Below are 19,153 nucleotides of genomic sequence, written 5' to 3' on the forward strand. Positions count from 1 at the left end.
TAGTATGGCTTCAGTGGGATCTGTGGGATCTGGTCCAGAGGCTTCTGCTGTTTCAGAAATAATTTTCAGCCTCTAGGCTGTTGCTGGCACACAGGTGTAGGCAGTCTGGGGCTTAGAACTACTCTGATACACAGTGTATCCACCCCTTTTTGATTTCACCCCTTTTTAGATTTATAAGAAGCTTTGAGTCTTCCATCAGCATTTGGTTTCTTCTATGTGATCTGCCTGATGTCCAGCTTCCCCTCATACTCACAGGCCTGGCTTCCTGAAGAAAAGGGAAGGATCAACACCAAACTCCAAAGAGCAGGCTGTGCTTTCAGCGACTCCAGGGACTGAAGAAGTGGTAGTGGTGGTGGGGTCGGGGGAGCAGGGAGGACCCTGGACCAGGTGAACAGCCTCATTTGGCTCTCTTCTCATGTGGAGTTAACTCCAGGGTGGGATCAGCTCTGGAGCAGACTCAGGGGTCAGAGCCACTCTTTGGGCTGGCTACAACTCCCACAGGAGGGACTTGAAGGAGGGGACAGTTGTTTGCTTTCCAGAACCTTTCTTACCCAAAGGGAAGGAGTATGATGTTCATGTTTGTAAAAGTGCTCAAGGCCAAGCTGTTTTCCTCTCAAACAGCATCATTACATTTTACCCAACAACATGGCTCCACTCCCATGCTTCCTCTCCTCCCAGCTGTGATTCTGATTATGTCCTAACAGGATCAAAGATGCATGTGACTTCAGTCTGTCTAACATTTGTATGAAAGCGGTGAGCATTTGGAGCTTGAATTCAGCATAGGGGAAATGCTCTATAAAGCCGGAGGGATGCCAAGTATGCCGATGGTGATGTCAGAGAGGGAGCTTCTGAGGCAAGGCTGTGAAATGGGCTGAGTATGTCTTCAGCACTCTCCCACTTCCTCTTTTAGTGCTCCTCTCCCCTTGTGACATGCCCCCCAGCCCTACTCCCACATTAAAACTGTTTCTCCTCCTGTTCCCCATTTCCCATGGGGCTCCAATTCTGGCCATCTATCTTCTCTTCTGCCTATTGAAACCCATTTTCAGCTCTATTGCCAGGAGAGCAGAAGTGTTACCCTTTCTAGTATCATGGTCTTTTAATAACAGCAATGCCTAAAACTGTTGTACTAAGAATTTCAGATAGAAGGAAGTAGCCTTTGAAATGTCCTTAGTGCCAACACATCAGAGGGCACCCCTTATACCTATAATCCCCAGTTTCTCAAAAATCACAGCAAGAATATCAACACTTCTTTCCCTTCCAAGCACTCTCATGAGATCTGCAAGACTTGGTCTGAGCCCAGGCACTGAAATACCCACACCCAATAAGCTAGCTAGAGAACCACTGCCTCCAGTCAGCCATTAAGACCCATCATGTTTCCCTCATGGCATCCAAAATTCACCATCTTCTCTTGGCCAACCCTGATCAGGCCTATATCATGTCTTGCTTAGACTACCAAAATAGTCTCCTCATTCTTAGTCTCTTCCCTCTCCAATCTATCTTCTCCATGGCTACTTATCCTTCTAAACTCCTTCCCTAACTCTAACGCTCTAAATAATTTATAATTAACACTATATATATATATGCTAGGTAACATATACACTTTTATACAGCATTTACCTTAAACTTCACTATAGCTCTATAATATGGATGCTATTATCAACATCCCTAATTTTAGATAAGGAAACTGAGGCACATCTAAGTTAGGTAATTTGTCCAGGGTCATACAGTGGTGGCTAATGCAACTGAACTGTGAGCCCCGACAGTCTGATGCTCCCTTTTCTTTTCATTGCTTACAGAATAACATTCACACTCTTCAGGCTGACACCAGGAACTTTCATCAGCATGGTTGGAATTGACCCTGCTAGCCTTCTCTCTCCCTCATGTCCTAAACACACCGGCTCCCACCAGGCCTGACCCCTCACTGTTTATTCTGTAGTCTAGGCCACTCCATAGTGCATGGATGTCTAAGTCAAGTTCTACCCTATCCATGAAATCTCCCCTTCTGACTGCCTCTTTTCGATTGTCATCTCCTCTCTGAAATCCTATAATAGCATTTAGGAGACTTATACTACTAAAAGGGACATTTGCAGTGCTATCTTGTTATCCTGAAGGCTGGGATGATGCTTCTAAGAAAACTGCCAAACCCTTGAGGGCATGGACTATGTGTCTTCATCTTCTCATGAATTCCTAACAAATGCAGTGTCCCTTTTTTTCTCCAAAGAAAAATTGGGATATATGGCCTGATATGCGAGTTCTTTATTAAAAAGTTAAAAGAGCTCTGGCTGCACCATAGCTGGTGTGGCTCAGTTTGTTGGAGCGCTGTCCCTGTATACTGAAAGCTCACAGGTTCGATCCTGGGTCAGGTACTTACAGGAGGTAACCAATCAATGTTTCTCTTTCACATCGATGTTTCTCTCTCCCCCTCCCCATCCTTTCATCTCTCTAAAAAAACATATCCTCAGGTGAGGATTTTTTAAAAAGCCCTGGCCGGATGGCTCAATTGGTTGGAATGCCATCCTGCACACAAAAAGGTTGATTTGAGGGCTCGATTCCTAGTCAGGGCATATACCTAGATTGCAGGTTTGATCCCCGGTCAGGATGCATATAGGAGGCAACCAACTGATGTTTCTCTCTCACATTGATGTTTGCCCCTCTCTCTTTCTCGCTTTCTCTCACTCTCTCCCTTCCTTTCTCTCTCTCTCAAACCAATAAATACATCCTCAAGTGAGGATTTTTTAAAAGCTCAAATAGAATTGGGAGCCTGGCCAGTGTGGCTCAGTGATTGAGCTTTGACCCATGTACCAGGAAATTGCCAATTCTATTCTGGGTCAACGCACATGTCCAGGGTTGTGGGCTCGATCCCCAGGAGGGGGCATGCAGGAAGCAGCCGACTGATGTTGATGATGTTTCTCTCTCACCAATGTTTCCATCTCTCCCTCTCTCTCCTTCTCTCTCTAAAATCCATAAAAATATATTTAAAAAAATCGAATTGGGAATATTTTTGAATATTCAAGACTATTGTCATTTTACCAACATCATTAAGCACAGGGCCGAGCATATAAGAGGTCCTTAGTAAAAACATTGTTAAGTAAATGAACATGCAACAACAACTACAATGAAAACCCAAAATGGAGCAGAATATAAGTCTTTTAATATAAAAATGTTGGTAAACCCTAGTTGTTAAGCCATATTTTATTTGGTATCAACACTGGTGAGCAGCTCTGAAAATGCTCTGGTTAGGGAATTAAACTTGAGGCGTGCTACAGGTGCCTATATATCAGGCACAGAAGGTAAAGTCCAAACAAGTCTCAAAGCAGCAGTAATTGCTTCCATCAAGACTATTTAACCAGCCAAGTTTAGGACACATAAGGCTCAACAGTTCTTTCCTATTAAGATCTCTTCTTTCTCTTAACCTGGCTGCCAACTGGATGAGAAGTATGGGGCCAGGATATAGTGTTTGGAAATGGGAGCACAGGATACCAGGGTTGCTTTTTACTTGGATTCCTAACTTGCTCAGATGGGGCTGGGTATTAATCCCAGCCCCAACACACACACACACACACAGCCATCTAGGTCTACTTTAAAACTGAGTAGCAGAGTAACTGAGGAATTGGGCTTTTCAGTTAGGACCTTGGGTTAATCTAAACCTGCCACTTACTAACTTTGTGACCTTGGGAAAGTTATTTTGCTCCTCTGCACCTGCCTTTCTTCAAAAGGTTTTTGTGATATAAAGTGAGATTGATTATCTATCTATCTAGATATTTATAAGCACCTGGCCCCAGTAGGTGCTAAATAAAATACAACAGATGCTGGGATGGTAATATTAAGAGGCCTTTTCCTCGGAAGTTCCATTGTTTCCTAGGTCTCACTCCCATGATGGAATACTTCCTGCAGTGTGCTCCCATTCCAGGGCTTCAGAGAACTTTATTCTGTTGTAATGTTACAAGCCTCCCCTGGGCTCCCTGACAAGCCATCAGTGTCATGGCCTCAATGCCTGAGAGACATATTCAGATGAAAAACAGCAAAATTCATATACTTTGTGGAGCCACTAGACTGACTCTTGCCAGCTCCTCCCCCAAGGCTTCACTGCTGTGACTGCCAGTGAATTATTGTGACCGGGGGTCCTCAAACTACGGCTCGTGGGCCACATGCGGCCCGCCGAAAACATTTATCCGGCCCGCCGGGTGTTTTTGCCGCCACTGCCTGTCCTGCTTAGCAGCCGACTCGTCCCAGGCCCGCAGTGTGCATGTGTGGAATGTCTGAGGGACAGTGAACTGGCCCCCTGTTTAAAAAGTTTGAGGACCTCTGCTGTGGACATTGGACAAGACCATTTTAAGATGTCCTCCTCCATATGTTTCTCCTCTATGGAGGACCATAGAGCACAAGGGCAGAACCAGGGCCAATGGGCAGAAATTCCAGAAGAGTAGACTTTCACCTATTGGAAGAACTTTCTACAGTAAAAACAGTGCAAGTGGCTGTTTTGGGAAGTGGGCATCTTCATGTAGAAACTAGAGAATTGCCTGACAAAGATGTTGCAGATAATATTCCTTCATTATGAGACAGATTAGATGAACACCACAGTTTCTTCCAATCCTGAGACTCTATGATTCCAGGAGAACCTTTAAAATCCTATATATAAAACTCTAATGGGAGAACTCCAGACTTTTACAGGATGAACTGACAGGAGTAATCATACCATGAAGGCTGGCCCCAGCTCTCCTCAGCCACAGAAGTATACAAATAAGATACTCAAAGATGAACTGAACCCAAATTTCCCTTCCCAAAGCTTAAGGGGAAGAGCTCCCAGAGGTAGCCTTTTGGGCTGGAGCCTGGGAATGTGCCTTGGCCACCCTTGTCTGGCGCCTTGGGAGTTCTGTCCTCAGCTCCACCGAGGTTATGGACTGAGGACTTCCCAGGGGCAACAGGAGGCGGGAGGAGAGTCCCCTAGGACTGTCCCATGCCAGGCTGAGACTCTCTGCCTCCACCCACAAGCCTTCCATCTGCTGGAGCTGAGGGCCTATTCCCTGTGGGGATTGGCTACCATGAGATCTGTCTCCAGTCACCAAGAGCCTCATGGGATGCCAGATTCCAGAGAAGTCTGGCCACTCTGGCGTCACTGCCAAAGTCTGGCCTGTAGCCAGCCCACAGCAGGAACTCATGGCCAGGCTGAGCTGCAGTTTCCCTCAGGAAGTTGGGTTTACTTAAACAGGTAAGAATGTGAAGTCCAACGCTTGTGCCCAGACACACCACAAGAGAAGGGGGAATAAATGGCCTTTTAGCAGCATAAAGAAACCCCCCAATAGTCCTGGGCTTAGAGACTAACAACAAGCTCAGAGGGTGTTGTTTTGTAATAGTGCTTCCAAAAATATGATGCAGCTGGTGGTTCATCAGTGTCTCAAAAAGGGGAGATCCCAAGTCCACTGCTCTTTAGGCTGATAAACTTCACAAGACACTGCAACCAGTTCTGGGTATCTCTTTTAAGGGGGACTCAGGTGGAATAAAATGGGTACATGGAGCAGATTAGGATGGTGAGAAGTGTGGAAATGACATCTTTCCTGATGTGAATTTGACATTAGTTAATCTCTGAGTCTCAGTTTCCCAAATGGGCTGATTGTAAAGATTAAATGAGATAACTATGAATGCACTGAGGACTAAGTTAGTCAAATGTACAAGCTCTGAACAGGGTCAAGGGCTAGCTTGGGTAGTAGTGAGTCTCCTGGGACTAGAGGTATTTAAGCAGGGTCTGGACAACCTCTGGTCAGAGGTGCTATGTAGTTGCAAGCAGATGACTTCTACAGACTCTTCTGGCTCTAGGCTTCCATTAATCCATTAATTCTTTCATGAATTTTTCAGTTCTTTAGGTGTCTGAGAAATGGGACAAGCCCTTCATAGCTGCAGAGGCTTGGGCCCAGAAAGACCCCACGGCTACTGGGCCTGAGCAGACATGTCCTGCAGGCACAGGCTTTGAGTGGTTTGGCAAGGAGAATGTGCAGCTGCACTCCATCAAAGCTGATTGAGCTAGTATCCTGCTGTGCTGCATCCACTGGGCTTTAGTGATGAGAAAAGTCAAGGAGAAGATAAGAGTTGGTGAAGTTCAGAGACTCCCTCAGGTTGGGAGGAGAGCAAGGTTTTCCATTATATAGGGTCAAGGGTCAAAAGGCCCAGCTCTATCCATTCTTACCATCCCCTGTACTCTAGTAGGAGCATCAAAAGGGAACAGTGCATGGTATTATAGGGCTAGGGACCAGAATATTAGCTCTCTTGTTATAAGCTGTATGACCTTGGACAAATCATTTGCATTCTCTTTGCTGATATGAAGGAGACAGAAAAAGCCCAAACCTTCTTACCTAGGGTTGTGTGACTCAAAATAATGGCTGTACTTTATAAACTGTAAAGTCCTAGCAAAGTAATTATATAAGTTGGCATCATCACTATTATTTAAATAATAATATCAATCCAAAGGAAAGAATCTCTAGTGGTAGGGTTTCATGCATCAATGGGGAAGATATTGTTGGGTGGCTTCCTGTCACCTGGTGCATAATAGTTGAGTGTGTAGGAGATTCTGGGCTAAGCTATACCATGCTCTCTGCATATCACTGACCACATGCCTTGCTCATCTATTCCAGCAGCAAGGTCTCTGAAAATACAGAAAAGTCATTTCAGAAACAGTAAATATTTGCTCTTGAAGTTATTGGAAAGTAAATTACTGGTCTGATAGAGAAACTAAGCCCATGATGAAGATTTGTGGGTTTTTGTCAAAGACACCTTTAATTTGTCATCCTGTGGCTTTCAGCAGACAAGCTGGGAGACAGGAGCTACTATCTGAGGTCCCAGCAGGATGGAAAGCTGAGGAAGGAAAGACATTACGTGACTCAACTCTTGAGAGTTGTTGGCCTGGGTCCAGCTGCCCCCACCAAGGAGGAAGGCCTTGCTCAGCATATCTGAGACAGGAAATTAGGAAAGGGTCTCAGGGTCTGGCCCCAGGAAAGAGGCCAGGCCAAGCTCCTTGCTGGCCACACCACAGAACTATTCTGATCAGCTCCCCCAGGCCCCGCTCTCCCGGTCTAGGACCCTAGGGGGAATGAGGCAGCAGGAAGGAATGTGGTCAGAAGGTTGTAGGTTCAGTCAGAGCAAGGGGAACAGCATGTTTTCAGGGATCTTTCTGGGATCACCTCTGCAGTTGCCAATGCCCACCTTCCTTCCTCTGAAAGGTTATATAAAAGGTGCCCAAGGATGAGCTCCTCTTCCTTCTTTTGTGAGGGGAATGGCTGTTCTGAGCGCAGAGCTCATCTCCTGGATTGGGGCTCTCCCATAATCAGTGATTTTCTAAGGCCATAAGAAATGTCCCAGGCAGGCAGTCCACGAGACCTATGGGAGCACTGAGGGCCAGGTCACTCGAGGTCAGAATGTCAGCTTCAAGTGATTAAAAATGTCCCTAAAAAGTTAAGACAGCCCCAAAATAGTTTCTCTTAATAGTCTGTTAAGGGATCTAGTCACTAGTGACTTTATCTGAACCTGCCTCGAATCTCCTTAGATTTTCAGTTTATACTCACTGGGGAATAAATTCTCTAAAGCCAGTTCTGCTGTGGGAAGCAGGAAGGCCTTTCATTTGTCCTAAATTTACTTCTTCTAAGCTAAGTGAAGCTCTCTTAATCCCATGGTTTGGATCTGAATTGTGCTCCCTCCCTAACTGCATGGCTGTTCAGACTACAATGAAACAACTTTCTAAGTCTTGATCTCCTTGCACTCAAGAGACCTCATCTTTTCAAGCCTTTGTGGCTGGAAAGACCTAGCTGGAAATGTTTTTGGTATCTCTTTAGACCAGAGAGCCAGTTTAAAAGGATTGGCAGGATGTCGCCAGAGACCATAGGTTACTAGATCTCAGTCCTTCATTTCTGAATTCTCAATACTGCCTTTCCCAGGTCTGTGGCTAGCACATGGCCTGAATCACAGCATCTCAGATCTGGAAGATTTTAAAATTTACCTGCTCCAACAGCCCTAGCCCCTAGCCCACACTTTTACAATGTCCCTGACAAGTGGCTCATCCTGCCACTGTTTGAACTTCAGCAATGATGTGGCAGTCACATACTACTTCCCAGAGCAGCCAATTCTCCCCCCACTGTTACAGAGTTTACCCCTATCTTCCAGTAGGTAGGTTTGCCTTTTGGCACCAGTTCTATCTCATGACAGCTATCAGAAAGCAGAAAATATTAAATCATGGGCTCCTTGAGACTATTACTATTCAACTACAGCAACTTTAACTCTAAAAAAAATACATTTGCCAAATGCTTCAACCTCCTGGTTTTCTCTCCATTGAGAAGAATGATCCAGGTAGAGTTAGAGTTTATCCTTGGTATACTATGACCTTCAGACTGGTAAAAACATTGCAAGTGTGGTATGAGCAGTTCAGGGTAGGGGAAGAGGTTTGTCTTCCTCCTGGACACCATACATGTATTAATGCTTCCAAAGGCTGAGTCTTAGAATCACTCCTCATAGGTCTAACTCAAAGCCAAATAGAAAGCCCATTAGTATCTAAATTCCCTGCATTAGCTAGTCAGCCCTTTGGCCCTAGAAGATTTGATAGAAAAATAAAAAAGAGTGGGAGCAGTGGAATTGAAAAAAGATTAGCTACATGAAGGCGAGCACTAGGATGCCACCTCTATTGGCATGACCTAAAAGCTCTGAACTCTCTACTTGATGTTCTTTCTCTGATTCCTGGGAGTCTCAGGAGCAGCCCACGCCTCTCCAAGGCCTCAGGATGTAAGCTAAGCTCAGATCCCAGATGACAGGCCCCACCGGGTCAGTGAATATGAGGGTAGACCCAGAGGCTTTGGCCATCACTGGCCACCAGGTGTCACTGCCACCTTGAGAACTGTCTCTCTAAAACACTAATGTCAATAGGCAGCCCCAGAGCAGGCAGTCAAGCCAGGCTGAGACTAAGTTGTCACCAGCTTTGCCACTCACCTCCCTGCTTTCAGAGACATAGCCAGTGCCTCTCATACTCCTGCCTCTGTTCCTTTAAACTGGTTATAGCAGCTGGCCTGGGTCCACTTTTATGACTTTGTTTTCTATGATTTACCCATTCTAGGCTATGGGGCTGGCTGACAATAGGCAAGGTGTGCCCTCTATTCCCCTTCCCCTCCCGCTCCCCAATCACTCCAGCCTCCTTTAGGTACTCTTCTAGATCAAAGAAATAAAAAACTCAGGAGCTGCAGGTAAGGATAGAGAGGTAAAAAGAAGGAAGGAAGGAAGGAAGGAAGGAAGGAAGGAAGGAAGGAAGGAAGGAAGGAAGGAAGGAACCTTAACAACAGTAATTTCAGTGGGATGGTAGAAGTGGAATACTGATAGGAATGGGTTGAAAAGAAAATCTGATATGATAAAGGGAAGATGGTGACTAAGGCAACTCAAGATGATTTATTGTGAAGGGGAACAGAAAAATGGGGCAGTAGCTGGAAGAGAGCAGGAGTTGAGGAAAGTCTTTGTTTTTTATTTTTTAAGTGAGAGATATTTGTGTGTTGATGTAATAATCTTCTGGAAAAGGAGAAATTGAAGATGGAGAAGAGAGGGAATACTTGAAAGTAAAATGGTGGGATCCAGATTACCAATAGAAAGTGGGCCTTCGAAGCAGTTTCATGTGGGTAAAGATTCAGGTAAGTTGATAGATGTGATAGTGGGAATACAAAGGCAATCTGGTCTGACAGTCTCATGGGCCTGAATCCATGATGACTGAAATGTGACCAATGGAAAGGTGCTATTATCAAGGAGAAATGGGAGGTAGAAATATGACCAATACAGTCATGACTTCAAGCCCAAGTTTCAGCTTTTGCCAAGTATGGCATATTGTTGGTTGTCTTCTGTCTTTTGGGTGACCTGGGTGAAGGCAAAAGGTTCAGAGGAAGCTAATAGAGAATACAAGACACCATCCAACAAATGGTGATGACCTCTGTAAATTTAGTCATGATTTCAATTTAGGATATAAATAACTCTTGGACACAAACTGTATCTCATTCATCACTATAGCCCTAACTCTATTAACTAATTTTAAGTATAAACTTTGGGCTAGGCCTGTGCTAGTCGGTAGTAACACAGATGAATGAGGCATGGCCTTAGCTCACAAAGGGCTGGAAGCATTTGAGAATTTATTTGCTACTTTAATTTAATTTAACTTAACTTAATTATGTATATAATAAAGACTTTGTCCTTACCCAAAGAGAGATTTGGCCTTTGTCCACCATTCCTGAGAGGTACCTATAAACTCTTAGAATTTCCTGAGTGATAGGAGTATCTTTGTTATTCATGGTGGGGGCCCCCTTAGACCACACCTTATAGTGTATAATACTGAGGTCACTCATGATGGGTTCCTTGGGCCACATGATATTAACTTGACCTCCAGGAAGGGGGGAATTGGAGTTTGAGTTCTACAAGATGATTGACCAATCAATGTCTATGAAATGAGACCCCAAAAAAAACTCTGAACACCAAAGCTCAGGTGAGCTTCCCTGGTTGGGAATCCGTCCTGTGTTATTGTCACATATGGATGCCAGGAGGCTAATGCATCCTAAAGACAACTGAACTTTTGTGTTTAGAACCCTCCCAGACTCTATCCTATGCATCTTCCTTTGGCTTATTTTTTACTTGTATCCTTTCCCATAATACACCTGTAAGTATAATAGCTTTCAATAAGTTCTGTAAATCCTTCCAAAGAATTGTCAAATCTGAGGGTGGTTTTGGGGAATCTCTGAACTTTCTGTTGGTGTCAGGAGTGAAGGCAGTCTTGTGGAGGACTGTGCCTTCAGACTTTGCAGTTAGGGTGACTCCATGTTTCGTGTGATCTTAGAATTCAAAGGGATCTAGAGATCATGTAATTCAGCTCCATTCTATAGGCGAGAAAAGAGAGGTCTAGAGATGGGAAGTTACCCAAGGTCACATAATGACACGACAGAGTGAGACTAGCCTCTGAGTGTCCTAAGTCCCAGCATGGTATGCTTTCCACAATATTCTGTTGTCGCTTCAAATGTGAGGCTGAGCAAAGAAAAGCTTATCCCTGAGCCAGATTGGCTTTGCTACAAGGGATGTTTGCAGTAACCCCTATATTTAGGGAAGCTCATTCCTTACTAGGTTTTCTGCCTTGACTGATGGATTACTCCTTAAAATATTTAAGCTGCAACATTAATGTTTATAGAGTAAGGGGCTTATACCAAAAAAGAACTAATGCTTTCTGTGAGGTGGAAACATTTTTTTGTGGATTTTCTCTTTGTTACTGAACATTTATGCTTCAGAGATTATTTTCATATAATCTAAATTTTATTGCTAGAAGAGATCATGGCAATGTTTTTGTTCAACCCTCATTTTACAGGCAAAGATGCTAAGGCACAGAAATAGGAAGAAATCTATCCAAGGTCACTTCATAATTCAGTGGCAAGGACAGGCTAAACTCAGGTAACAATAGGGACCTTTATTGAGTGCTTTGAGGTACTACGACATATTTTAAGTGTTCTACTTCATTTGATTCTCATAACAACCCTAGGAGATAGGTGCTATAGTTCAGAGTTCTCCTGAGCAAGAGATAAAAATGGCCAAGGTCACAAACCTAATAAATGGAGGGTCCAGGATACAAAGTTGGGTAGTTCTTGCTTCAAAGTCTACCATCTAAGTCACTACTATGTTCTACTTCCCTGTTTGAGATAAAATTTGAAAGAAAAATTTCTGAGAGATTTTCATTTACAAATGATAAAACTTGAACTCTAAAAAGGATAGTAACTTCCCCTCAATGTCACATAGCTAGGGAAGAGCTAGACTAGGACTCAGATTTTGGATTAAGAGTTCTTACTACTTTGTTATACAAAAGTTCAGTGGAGAGAAGAGTTTGGGGAAATCTTTGAAAAGTGAGGTATCTCCTAGATGGGACTAAAGATCCTTGGGCCCAGGGGCCTTTGCCTTCCTTTGGACCATTCTAGAACCATAGAGCCTGAAGTTCCACAACAACTTCAATGTGTACTTCCCACTAGACCTGCAGAGGGGAGGGAAGAGAAAGAAAGGAAGGAAGAGAAGACTCCATATATCCTATTCAGGCCTATAGGTATCTGACCTCTGTTCCATCCTAGAGCCACCATAGTCTAGAGCAGTGGGCTTGGGAATGGTTCTTGGCTTTCCTGTGTCTCTTCCCAGCTGCTTACCTGTGGCTGCTGGGTGGTTAAGGGTCTCTGAGGAGACAGGACAGGGGTCCTAGACAGCAGCTGGTTCATCTTGCTGATGACTAGTTCGGTGATGAGTTGTTTGTCCTCCACCTGGTATTCCCCAATTAGCGGCATACTGCAGTCCATGACCTGGTAGAAGACAAGGCCCAGGTTAGAAAAGGGTCTGGAGACATTAAAGGCCTGGTACAGTATTTCAGAATAAGTAGGACTTAAGCCAGCAGAAATTGGTTGGGAATAAAGCTGGTGTTGTTCTCTTCAGCTGAAAGCATGTTCCTTTGCAGAAAGAGGACCTTTGTCCCATCTTCCTTCAAACCTCTGCCATGGGCATCCGCCAATCTTCACCCAGGCCAGTGCTCAATGACACTGAAACGTTGGTTACTGAAGGTAGTGAGTGGAGAGAGGTAGAGAGCCAGATAGAGTATAGACCAGAAGGGCTCAGAAGTTTGCAAGCGAGGGGACCAGGAACAACTGAAGACCATTCCCTTAACGCTCCAGTTAGAAGCAGGCAGTTTTCATCTCTGACTTTTCACCCACACAAACTGTATCTCCACAGGTACTCTGACCATTAAATGACTAGACTCCTGCCTTTGCCCATGACCTGGGATGACTTCCCTTTTGCTCCAATCATGATCCTTCCTATATTCAAGGTCCAGATCAATGTTTTCCCACTTTAGGAAGAGCCCGCCTGCCTGCCCAGGATCACAATGTATTCCAACTCTCATAAATGATGGATGACAAAACTGAGGCCCACCCAGAGAGGGGAAGCAGACCATGGAGTAGCCCACTTTGGGATCCTAACACTAACTCTCTGCAAATACCACCAACTCCGGGCAAGGAGCCTTTTCTGCGTGTTAGAAGACTGGGCAGAAATGTGTGTGAAGGATTCCTACTGTCACTGACTTTCCCTTTAATACAGAAAAAGGAAGTCAGAAAAGTTGTGTTTGAAGACCAGACTGAGTAAAGTGTCTTCAAGGCACAGAGAGATGCTAAGAAGAATCTCCTGCATCCAGGAGACCTGATTTCTAGCCCAGGTTGAGACAATAATTCACTCTGTGGCCTTGGGCACAAGTTCATGATATGAGACCTCAGTTTTTCTCACCTGCAAAGTGAGTAGATTAGATTGAATGATTCTTTCTGAGACCAAGAATGGTAAAAAAAAAACACTACATTCTTCCCAGAGGAATGATACTTGGCTAGGAGCCCAGGAACCCAGATCTGGTATCTCTTACCCATAGTGTGGGTCAGCCAAGCTGGTTGAAAGCAATAACTCCCCACTGGTGAAGGTGTGTTGCTATGCACATCCACTGGTTGTGTCATGTGGGAACCTTCCCATGGCCCAGGAGAGTCTAACCTAAATGTAGTCCGGGCCATTCACACAGTCATCAAACCAAGAGCTGGCTTCTAGCCTTGGGGGTTGTCTCTTACTAAGGTACTCCTTAAGTCATACTTACCTCAAAAATGTAGTCTCTCCCATCTTTGCCATGCACAGCTTTGACAGCACAGATGTCCAGGCCACCAAACATCTCAGAGCAGGTATCTACCCACAGCTTGTACCTGGAGGAGATGGAAAGATATCCTGAGGCTGGGTCATTAGCTCACATCCAGCCTGCTTTCTGGTCACACTCTCATTGCTGCCAGCTTCGATCACCACCCCTCTCCAGCCCTCCCTCCCTCCACTCCCATTAAGCATATTGCCTTATCTTCTGTGCCCTCCAGCTTTGCTCTCCAGATACCTGTCTTTTCAGGCTCAGAGCAGGCCTCATCAACTCTAGGTGGCCTTTCCTTGGCTATTCCAGCCTACATTAACTATTCCTTTCTTGGAGCTTCTGTGGTATGACCAGTCTTTATCTCCATAACTTAGCACATAACCTAGTCCTGCCTGATCTTGCTAACTGGCTGCTTGGGCCTTTGTGTTCTATCCATCCAGTCTGATTAGAGGTGCCCTTCGGGCAAGGCCCAGTTCTTATAACTCTTCATCTAAAGAAGGCCCCCTCTTGCTGTGCTAGGGACTGGACTCCTTTTTACACTCACCTGTCTGACATGGCGATCTGTTCCAGCATTGCAGAGCCAGTGTTTGTCTTCCAGTTTCCTGAGATCGATGTCCTCCTACAACAAGGTCCCGCCAGGATAGGACAGGCAGTAAGCCACCCAAGCAAGAGGAGGGCATAAAATTTTCCATATTTTTAGCTCACCACTGCTTTCCTCATCTGCTTCTCCCACAAACAGCCCAGGGCCCTGTTGCTAAGCCTAGAGCCTGGCTGCCTCTGCCAAACCTCCACCTGCTATGCTCTCCTCCTCTCTATGAGAGTCCAGCTCACTGCTCTAGCTCCATGGAGCCTTCATGATCTTTCAGACAGATGAGCGCTTGCTCTCTTAAGAGCCCCTATAGGACTCTGCCTATACTTCACTTTCAATCTTATATCTATTTTTAACTTTAGTTATTTGATCTAAGTCTTCTGTCCACAAGTCTGTAAGCCACTTACGGGTATATACTATTGTCTTGCATACTCAGCAACCTATCCACTAAGTATCTGGGCTGACTTCATACAGTAGTCCCCTTGATCCATGCTTTAATTTTCCATGGTTTTAGTTACCTGTGGTCAACCAAAGTCTGAAAATATTGAATGAAAAAACTCAGAAATAAACAGTTCATACGTTTTAAATTGTGCACTGTTCTGAGCAGCATGATAAAATCTATCGCTCTGTCCCACTCAGGATTTAAATCATCCTTTTGTCCAAGTATCCATGCTGCATGTGCTCCCACCCATTAGTCACCTTGGTTATCAGATCAGCTGTCGTGGTATCACAGTGCTTTTGTTCAAGGAACCCTTATTTTACTTACTAATGTCTCATTCATCTCACTTCATCTTATCACATAGGCATTTTATCATCTCACATCATCACAAGAAAGGTGAGTACAGTACAATAAGATATTTTAACAGAGAGACACCATAATCACATAATCTTTATTGGAGTATGTTATTATAATTGTTCTATTTTATTATAGTTATTGTTAATCTTTTACTGTGCCTAATTTATAAATTAAATGTTATCATAGTTATGTAGGTATAGGAAAAAAAACATAGTATATATAGAGGTTGATACTATTCATGGTTTCAGGGATCCACAGATAAAGGGGGACTACTGTATATACAAACTGAATTCTATTGATCCTGAAACCTCCTCAGAGTTCTGTGACTATCTCCCAATGGCTTCTGTATTAGCTCACTTATTCATTCATTCAACAATTGGTTTTTGAGAGCCTGCAGTATTAGCAATATGACTCTGGATAAGTCAGTTAACCTTTTCAGGCTTAAGTTGTTTCATCCATCAAATGGACCTGTTCTCTGCTATGCCCTCTGCACCCTCCATCTATGAGCCTGTATTAGAGTCAACTAGTCTTGGGCTAAATATGAGGCAGATAACCTGATTTCTGGTTTTGGATTTGCTCTTGACTGGCTGGGTGACCTTGGGTGAATCACTTCACCTAACTGAGCCTCTCTTATCCATATGTAAACATAAAGTTATTTTATAATTTTAAATAAACTGTAACATACCAAAAATATGTATTTTTAATTATTAATCTTTACTCAGATACAGTCAAGAGGATGGGGATGGCCTAAGGGACAGAAAAGTCCTTCTCACACCACTGATAGGGACCTTCTTATGCTGTCTTTATCACTCACTACTGGTTGGAGATTGGATGTGCGAGTCTCCACTCAGCAGTTTCCAGGAGTATCCTCCCTAGATATCTGATTTCAAATACTGAGAAACCTAGTACAGCTAGTTTTTCTGAGCCCTGAGATGCAGTGAATTGAGTGATGTGGTAATAACAACTCCTCACACTCCTAGTACTGACTGCTTTCCAGGATTCTTCCCTCCCAAGCCCCTCACCAGAACCTCATTGCAAGCCCCCTGTTGTGAATAGGCTGCGATTCTTGCTTCCACTTTACAGAGATTAAGACTCAGAGGTTGGATGACTTGTCCAAGATTGTATGTCTAGTCAAAGTAGATATAAGATAAAAATCCAGGTCTCTTTATTCCCTCATTGTGCTATATTTACCTCTACACCCTACACAGAAAAAACAAGCTCAGAAAAAACAAGCAACTCACAGAGGAGGGGCTTGAAAAATCTGAGTAGCAATACAAAGACAGATCATATGAAAATAACACTGTCTTCCTAACACTGGTATTTTACAAGTGTGTTGCTGTGACAGGCTGGGTTCCTCAAGGGCAGAGGCAGAGAGTTATTCATTTCCATGTCCCTAGAACAGGGCCATAGTACATAGTTTCTGATAACAGGGTTGTCAGAAACTTTGAATGAGCAATAATAATGTCCCTTACACTTCACACCTTTCTCTAATAACAGGATGCATGGCACAGATCCATACAGGCTACCTGGGGCATGTGGTAACAAAGGGGACACCGAGACTCGCAGGACATCTGACCTCCACAGAAGGACCCAAATTATTGCCTAGTGAGAGTGGGGCAGGAACAGCACCGTCTTTACACCGAATATGTCTGCTCCTGGATTTCTAGGGTGAGAACTGAGGGAGAAGGAAAGAATTTCAAACTTTATCTTGGCTATTGCCAAGCCAATTCCTTCTTCTGAGAGCAAAGGGGTAGCCAAAAATTTGGGGAAGAAGAGCCAAATAACTGTCTGTCTCCTGCAAATAAAAAAGGAAGTAAATAATTTCTAAAGCTGCTCTGGTCGCCCACCCTTTATCAATAGTTGGGATTCTCTTATGCTTCATTTAAATTGCTTTTGGAAACCCTAACCCTTAAAAATGTGGTGTGTCTCCTTTTTAAGGATAAAGACACTCTAGCTTCATTGTCAAAAATTTTGTATTTAGGAGATTTTAACATTAAAGGATAGGAAATCTGCTTTCTTATTGGCCGAATATATTAATTTTCTTCTTTAGATAGTATTTTTACAATGGTATTTTAAATTATCCCTTCTTACACTGTGCATAATTTTAAAGCAACCCTAAATTCCTTTCTGAAGCAGAAAGACTACAAGTAAAAATTATAAACTTTCAAAAAGTAGGAATACAGTCAATAAAGGAAAAAAAAATTCGATGCCTCAATTCTCTATAAGAGTTGTTCCCTGAATACTTATTGGGTGCCCACTATGCATCTACTGCTGCATAAGACAGTGGTTCTGCAGAGGTGATTCTAACATTTCTGCTCAGTGAGATCAGAGGAGAGTGATTCAAATCACATATGTGAAAAGGGCTAAACTATAGCTATGAGAAGGAAGTATAGGGAAAGGGCTCCTTACTAATTCCAGGGGTGGGAAGTAGAAATACTAAAAAGGGAACGAAGGAAGAGAAATGGAAATGATGGGTAAAGGAAAGGGAAGTTATTCAAACCTGAAGTCTGCTGAAGTCATGAGTAGCAAAGATCAAATTCATATACTATAATGTTCTGTCTTTGTAAAAAAAAAAAAAACTACCTAAATTTTTTTTTTGTAAAAATGGGAGATTAAGATTGCCAAAACTGGAATTATAACCCATTTGCATTCTTATGTACTAGTATATTATGGAAGACCTGGTAGTCTTGAAATCTTTTCTTTTTCTAAATTCTAATAGTGGAAACCTTTAACTTTCCATTTGGCAAATGGACACAGTTATGTAGAAAAGTCATCATTCTCATAACAACTAGGCTTTTAATGGCTCTATAGTGTTTCTAAGGCTATATATTTACATCAGGAGTTTCTTAACTTTTTCTGTGCTCTGTCAGCCTGGTGAAGCATGTGGATTCCTTTCAATTATAAAATATGTGTAAATGTATAAAATAAAGTACACAGGATAATAAAAAATTCAATTATTTAAAGTAATTATCAAAATAGTTACCAAAATATTAAACAAACAAATCTGTGATTAGTAAAAATGTTTTTTTATAAATAACAAATATATTTACAGGGGTAAATGTAGTGGCAGGTCTAATAACTACCATGATTCTTTAGTAGTGATAACAGTAATTGTATTTAGAGATATCTGTCACAACTGTATAAAAATACAAGAACCTCTGTGATTACCTGTAGTGACAAAGTCACTCATGCTACTGCTGCTACTATAGCCTGTTGTCTTCGTTCATAACTAGGGAAAATGCTCAATTTCATTTAAAGGCAAATAAAAATAAATATTAATGTTATTTCTCATCTTAGTTCATGGACCCCCACTCCTCCCTGACTTGAAAGGAACCCAGGCTAAGACTCCCTGACTTAATGGCACCCTCTCTCTGTTCTCTGCCTTGTGGGCCAGATGAGGTTTAACTGAGTACTGGCTGCTAAGTGGAGGCTTGGATTCTCCTCTGAGTTGAGGAGAAAGTGAAGAGTATCTGCTGGGAACCCACCCCACTCACATGTAAGCCTTGTAATTGTTGCCTATCTTCTGGACCCGGATGTCATACTTGGCGTCAATGAAAGGCTCTGCTGTGGCGTAGGTCTGGGTGAGGGCTACCACGCTAGCAATGTCCTGGAAGTCGTAGTGGTTTTCCACTTTGACCTAATTTTGGAGCAAGGCAGAGAGGGAAAAAAGGAGACATACACATACACACACTGAGAGTCACAAGGATCCAAGGCCTCCAAACCCATCAAGATGTTTCCATTCGAGTTGCAAGCCTGAGTGCCACATCTTAGGAGAGTCCTTCTCTCCAGCTTCCCTTCCTAGGCTCAGGAGCTACACTTACTGCAAAAGGCCCAATGGACCAAGAAGGTGGCCTACACTCGGCTTGTTGAAAAGGCCTGTTTGGGTAACACTCATGGTTTCAGAGGAGCCAAATCATGGAAGAATTAATCAATAACAGAGGGAGAATAGTCCATAACCAGACTCTCTGAAAAGTACCCTTCTTGGCCTCAATTCCAAAGCACGGCAGGCCCCATCCTTACCTTGCCCATGCCTGAGTGAGCATGGCCAATCTTCACCACCACAGGGAATGTGGGCAATGTCAGC

The 19,153-nt window shown here is 43.4% G+C and overlaps 1 protein-coding gene across 1 annotated transcript in view; it reads right to left on the minus strand.

Annotated features, from left to right (window-relative positions):
• SYN2 (synapsin II) overlaps nt 1-19,153 on the minus strand; it is a 119,021-nt gene that overhangs the window by 8,652 nt on the left and 91,216 nt on the right. Inside the window, exons 6-10 of the mRNA XM_005870131.2 lie at nt 19,090-19,152; nt 18,564-18,706; nt 14,229-14,303; nt 13,649-13,751; nt 12,177-12,326 (exon numbers count right to left, since the gene is read on the minus strand). Coding sequence (XP_005870193.1) covers nt 12,177-12,326; nt 13,649-13,751; nt 14,229-14,303; nt 18,564-18,706; nt 19,090-19,152 — 534 coding nt within the window. The remainder of the gene's footprint in view (nt 1-12,176; nt 12,327-13,648; nt 13,752-14,228; nt 14,304-18,563; nt 18,707-19,089; nt 19,153) is intronic.

The sequence above is a fragment of the Myotis brandtii genome, unplaced genomic scaffold (assembly GCF_000412655.1).
Source record: "Myotis brandtii unplaced genomic scaffold, ASM41265v1 scaffold312, whole genome shotgun sequence".
Taxonomy (NCBI): Eukaryota; Metazoa; Chordata; class Mammalia; order Chiroptera; family Vespertilionidae; genus Myotis; species Myotis brandtii.